The sequence below is a fragment of the Oncorhynchus gorbuscha genome, unplaced genomic scaffold (assembly GCF_021184085.1).
Source record: "Oncorhynchus gorbuscha isolate QuinsamMale2020 ecotype Even-year unplaced genomic scaffold, OgorEven_v1.0 Un_scaffold_14614, whole genome shotgun sequence".
Taxonomy (NCBI): domain Eukaryota; kingdom Metazoa; phylum Chordata; class Actinopteri; order Salmoniformes; family Salmonidae; genus Oncorhynchus; species Oncorhynchus gorbuscha.
In genome coordinates, this window is record NW_025756560.1 from 1 (window position 1) to 6,411 (window position 6,411).

The 6,411-nt window shown below is 42.0% G+C and overlaps 1 protein-coding gene across 1 annotated transcript; it reads left to right on the plus strand.

Annotated features, from left to right (window-relative positions):
• Positions 1 to 349: 349 nt before the first annotated feature.
• On the plus strand, positions 350 to 5,349 carry LOC124030731 (phosphoribosyl pyrophosphate synthase-associated protein 1-like; the record flags this gene model as incomplete). Its single annotated transcript, XM_046341943.1, has 7 exons — positions 350 to 465; positions 580 to 635; positions 741 to 886; positions 1,890 to 1,934; positions 3,928 to 3,998; positions 4,195 to 4,341; positions 5,040 to 5,349. Coding segments are annotated over 7 exons (740 nt in total), but the record flags the coding sequence as incomplete, so codon positions are not given.
• Positions 5,350 to 6,411: the final 1,062 nt, after the last annotated feature.

Here is a 6,411-nt window from a genome sequence, read left to right on the forward strand (position 1 = left end):
CGTTTGGTGGAAAAAATTATAGAGGAAGACAAGTGTTTCCAAAGTCGTCAGCAGTGTGCATCATGTGATTCTAACCAATAATGAGTAGGCATTGGCTTCTAATTGTCTACTAATTGGTTGATGATGTCATTGGAAGCACGTATCCACCTATTTATTTTACTACAAAACAGAAACGTGCCATTTTCACGTGTTGATGTTGGGTTGTGCTGGAGAGGAATTCAAAGTGGAAAATGTTTTACATTTCCTTTAAACTTGCCTCTGTGGCTGATTTCTCATTCTGCACCCTCTGTTAAAAGCAGTCTGCTGTTTCTTCAGTCTCTTTTCTCATCCTCTCTCTTTCTCCTTCCAGGTTTAACTCACATCATCACCATGGACTTACATCAGAAGGAGATTCAGGGCTTCTTCAGTTTTCCAGTGGACAACCTGCGTGCCTCCCCCTTCCTGCTTCAGTACATCCAGGAGGAGGTAACCATCTTACTCTAGCTCATGTGCCATGCCTGGTAGTAAAGTTGTAAGATAGTAAACTACACTCAGCAGCCTATTCAATGTCAAATGTGGGCTCCTCTCACTTCCCTTCAGGTCCCAGATTACAGAAACGCCATTATTGTTGCAAAGTCACCGTCTGCTGCTAAGAGGTAACATACTATTTAGTTACGGAGGCCTGGAGTGTGATCATCTAATGTACATAATGTAAAAGGGTTTCTGCATTTCTCCGGTGTTATCTTGCTTTTGTCTTTCAGAGCTCAGTCCTATGCAGAGCGACTGCGTTTGGGCCTGGCAGTGATGCATGGCGAGGCTCAGTGTTCAGAGTCTGACATGGCGGACGGACGACACTCTCCCCCCTGTGTCCGTAACACCTCAGGACACCCTGGGCTGGAGTTGCCTTGTAAGACCTCTCTAGAAGCCCTATATAGCTTATAGCTTGGTAACTAGCCAGGTGTAGTTGTCGTTAGTCTGCCATCAGATCAAATTGAAACTGTATCTTTGTCTGTAGCTTCCCCAATTCTTTAGTGTTGGTCAGGCTGTGTCTGTAAGATATAGATGGATGCATAGATGCCTGTACTAGTCAATGGTTGCATCCAAAAATATGTTGTGTAGTGTGAAATGTTCAAGTCTCTGAATTATTTGAATAATTATTTCAAACTCCCAAAATATCCGTGGCAAAATCCTCATCATATGGATTTAATGTCAGCACTAACGGCTTCATAAGTGATGATTCTGCTATAACCATTTCAACACCTGACATTATTTTGAAAGGATCTTGAATTGTGTAGCCTATTTACTGCACGTTCTAATTCCACACATACACTGCCTCTACTAATGTTGCGACCTTAGCCTCCCTAAAATGTAAAGGCATTCATACCAAATCGTTTTAGAATGATTTGCATGTTTAAAAATGACATTTTGAATAAGAGAACATACATTTTGTTTTTCATTTTGAGAGAATGACAGTAACTTGATATTGGAGATGTCTCATTTTCTCAGTACATTTGCGGTAAGGCTGTTAAAACAGTCGGGTCTGACAACATGGTCAGACTTTCTGTCTGGGCTTTGTGTCATTGGCAAATGACTCCAGAGTATTTATTATGCCAACTGGCTGTGTCCCCCTTCAGCTTTAGTGTTTGTAATAATATTTGTATTATTTACTTAATTAATTATCCTTGACTTAAAAAATCCTCTTATTGTAAGCTTGGGTCAGTTGCAAACTGTCCTACACATTTCTTGAATGAATACGCTTAGAGGAATGGTTTTGGATTCTTCACGGGTTAGCTTTGAAGATTTTGCTTCATGTAAGAGGATTTTCCCAGTCCTGGCTTTATGTCTTCGTACTCTGTTATGTCCAGTCTCTGTGGATGTGTGTTAACGTGGTGTTTATTTGTTGATAATAGCTGGCAGCAAACAACAAGCTCCGTTCCCAGGCATAGAGCTCCCAAGTACGACCGTAAACTTAATTCCCTTTTGACCACCAAATGGTTCCTCTCCAAATGGTTCCTAAATGCGTGCATGTAGTGATCAAGGGTTTTCGAATCATCTTGCCAACAAACAGTCTTAAGTGCAAGGTCCTCAGTTGTGATTGAGGAAAGCATAACAAAGACAATCAATGGACCAATTACAAATGATCTGGATCAGTTAGTTGATGTGGTCCAGCGCTACAGATCCATAGTGGGTGTACTGACGCCTATGTACCCTCACTGCATACTGTAGATGAGATCCTCATCAGGAATGGATCAATGTCTTCCTTGATCCACAGTCAGGTCTCCAGCAGTGTGTCGGTGTCAGAGGCAGAGACTTCAGACTGTTCTGCAAGATGACCTGAAAGCCCTCCGTTAGTTGCTTTGCGAGACTCTCTTCAATCATCTGACAAATGGAACCATTTCTCCCAGATTCATGTTTTTATTTTCATCTGGACTCATCTTGCCAATCAACACATCATGCTTCCCTATTGAAGCCTCGCCCGAAGGAGTCTGATTAACACCTGGCCTTCAGAAATGCATGTTTTGAATACTAATTAAGCATGCCTTTGATATGTGGGCCTAATACATCATGATAGGAAGAGGAAACAGGATGATCCTTTTTTTTCAGAATCTAAAGCAAAGATCCAGATTTTTGGGTGGGTGGCAACATGTTGTTATTGTGTGTGCTGCTGAACACACAGTACAGTACACCACAGTAGGTCAGGTCAGGGTTATGTTGTGTTCACCCTCTTCCCTGCTGCCTATACAAACCAGTGGGCTGCCATGTCACACACCTTGGGCCTTTCCACATTTAAATAACTATAAATCCTAAACGTGGACCCTACATGTCAATAACAACACATCTACTGGTTTGGGTGTGAATATGCAAATCTGATTTTATATACCTCAAACCATGACTATCATATATTATTTGTATTATAGCATATGTTTTCCTTAGCTCAGCAATGCTGGCTTCTAGCATCATTGAGAGGATTGCTGAGATCTTCAGGCTTTTCAACTCTTGCCTCATATATCCAAGACAAGTTTATCTCTAACATATGTGTAGGGCTAACTATAGTTTTTACCAGATCGTTTTGATTCATTTCTATATTCTACCTGAATATATTCTAGGTAGTACCTCTTCAAGACTACAGAAGGTTTTAAGACCTAGTGGTGATGTTGATGCATTTTGAAAAGCTGAAATGTTCCAGTGCTTATTATTGCTTGTGTGTGGTCCCCTGTAAGGAAGGCATGTGTTCCAGGAAGGAATGTGTTCCTGGCATGAACCTGTGTTCCCTGCTCATCTCTAGCTTCCACTCCCACAATCAGCTTCCCCACTCTGGCTGGCTGATTGTCCATCCGCTGATTGTGCGCTTCCCCCATTGACTGACAACAGTGGTGTTCAATAAGACAAACCTGGAACATTAGTAAGCGTGTGATTACCTCATCAGTGCTTGTCCGCCTCTATCGTTTTTGATGGATTAACGACAAGATTAGGTTGTGCATATTGTTATATGCAAACTGTTGCCAAATGTCTGCACTGAGCTCTGAGCAGACAGTGTGTAGTGGAGGCAATTTAATATCAGCGTCTGATTGGGTATGCTGGGCAAAAAGCCTGTCATGTTGATTATCCTTGTGCTGGAATGAGTTTGGCATTCCATTTAAATCTATAAGATTATAATTTGGACAATTGACAGAATTTATCTAATTTCCCAATTTACATCTCATTTTGAAAAGAGAATTTTAGTCAGTTACCCAGAAGGGGGGGAATTGCATGGAACATTAACTATTAATTGAAGAATACATAATCATAACAGTGATTGAAATTGGACTTTGTAATTGTGGAAATCTCATACTTTTGTACCCATTTTACCCAATCTACTCTGAGATGTATCCTCATTAGTTTGACTGTTTATGCCTATGTATACTGTATGTGATGACTAGCAGTGACCAGTTCGTTCTTCCTTTTCAGTAATGATGGCCAAGGAGAAGCCCCCGATCACTGTTGTAGGAGATGTGGGAGGAAGAATCGCCATCATTGTTGTAAGAAATGTGCCCATTTGTTTGGGCCATTTGTGGTTTTGTCCTGCAAGGTCTGTGCTAAAATGAGCCAATTGAAATGAATTTGCAACATTTTGCCACATTGTATTTAATAACAGAATATGACAGCCTTAGATTATGGATGAAGGAACTACAGGCGTACATAATTTCCAATCCCGTGGTTGCCGTTCTTTCCCAGGATGACATCATCGACGACGTGGAGGACTTTGTGGCAGCAGCTGAGATTCTGAAGGAGAGAGGAGCTTATAAGATCTACATCATGGCTACACATGGGCTGCTGTCTGCCGATGCCCCCCGTCTTATTGAGGAGTCCGCCATCGACGAGGTGAGATACAGATTGTAGGATCTTCATTTCAGGCAGTCTGCTACAGCAGGAAAATAATCCTGCAGCAACAGGAAATGTGGATTATAATTAATAGATGTTTTTGAGGGGTTGATACATTTTTCATGAGGGGAAAATCAAGTGGAAATGACAAACTTCAGAAGCCTTTTAAACTTCAATTACACTACAAGTTTTAGATTTCTTGCATTACATTTCCTGCAACAGGGTGATCAAATTAAGATCCTCCATCTGTAACAGCAGCCCTGTGTTCTGAATTTATCACTACATCTTGAATGGGGAAGTGCTCAGTTCCTCATCGTAAAAGCTTTTCAGTCACTTTACAAAAGAAAGGCACTGGCAACACTTTCTTATGTACCACCTGTGTGCAAGATATTGCAACTTGATTCGTATGATGTTTCATTGCCTGTATAAAGGCTGTTACAAGATATGGTAGTCAGGCACAGTTCAGTCTGGGTATGAGACTAAATAGACCACGCCGACGAACGGTTGAAAGCAGCGGGTGGCCCGGCCGTCCTATCGCCTTTGACCACAGTACATCGTCCATCATTTTATATTTATTTTCAAGCGATTCTACATGTAACATTAACACTGTTCGTGGACACCCAGCAGGTGATCTACTGCACACGGCCAACCTTCATTATAGTGTTTCCTCCTCTGTTCCCTGTCTGTCTGCCCCCCAGGTGGTGGTGACTAACACCGTCCCTCACGAGGTACAGAAGCTCCAGTGTCCCAAGATCAAGACCGTGGACGTCAGTATGATCCTGGCCGAGGCCATCCGCCGCATCCACAACGGGGAGTCCATGGCCTACCTGTTCCGCAACATAACGGTGGACGACTAAGGCCAGAGACGGTTGAGTTTGTGCTAGGTGAGGTGTTAGGAGAAAACTGGTGGTGTATACGCTATGCTCCCCTCATCTCCTCAGTGCTAGAAATGCATACTCTCCCTGTTGTCTGCACCTTCACACACAGCCTAGTTCCGATGACTAGGACGAGGGGAGTACCGTCATCATATCCTCTTACAAACCAATAAAATGCATTTTCATCAGCTTTTAGTGCCCGAAACATAACATGGAGTTGCTCAATAAAAGCGATAAAAGAAACAAAAAGTTGAGCAATACTAAAAGGTTGATTTCACGTGCATATTTGTTGTCAGGTCATTTTTTTTTTTTGCCTTACTATGCTAAGGTCTGGCAAACCAGCAATGCATGAATTACTGTACCTCACCTCCATGGTAGTTTTGATGTATTTTTTAATTCCTCCATGCTTCAAGATATGAAGGGATTTGTTATTTTGTTGGTTCACTGTTCACTGTTTTTCCCACCTGAGTAAAAGGTGTAGGGTGAGTGTTATGATGAAAACTAGCTTTCCTTGTCTAGCCCAGGGGTGGGAAAAATATATATTATTTTGGGTCAAAAACTCCAGGCCACTCTTAAACGTCTGAAGCTAGATAAAAAGTATGTAGATATTATAATAGACTGATATTATTGTTTTCAAACTGACCTTTTTCTGGCCCACAAAAAATCTGTGCGGCCTTCTGATAAATCTTGAAATCCCGATGTGGCCCTCGAGCCAAACTGATTGCTCACCCCTGGTCTAGCCACTGTCAACATATCTAATGATGGCTTTTTCTTCAGTTCTCCGTTATGAAGGAAGTTGACCCTATTTCACTCTTTTTCAGTATCTTCCCAATAACATCACTTATTGGTTGAATCATTTCCCCCCACACCCCTGGCCCTCCAGGCCTACCGAGCACTGTGACTGCTTTGCATTTAGATGCAGGTGTGTTAATGCAAAACCTACTGAGAACAAAGCTAAAGGAACCCTAGTACAGCAGCTCCCAACCAGTTCTGTGTGACACCTAAGCCTCGTGAATTCAGGCTGACTCACCAAATACATCTAATAAGACCACATGTATTGTCTACCACCATACATTAGGCCACAGATTAGGACATTTTGACCCACCATGTTTGAATCCCAAACACTGTCCGAGTCATTGTTACTGTATTGGTCCAGTCAGTCAACTATTCTCTGTGTAACTAACAAATGTCATGA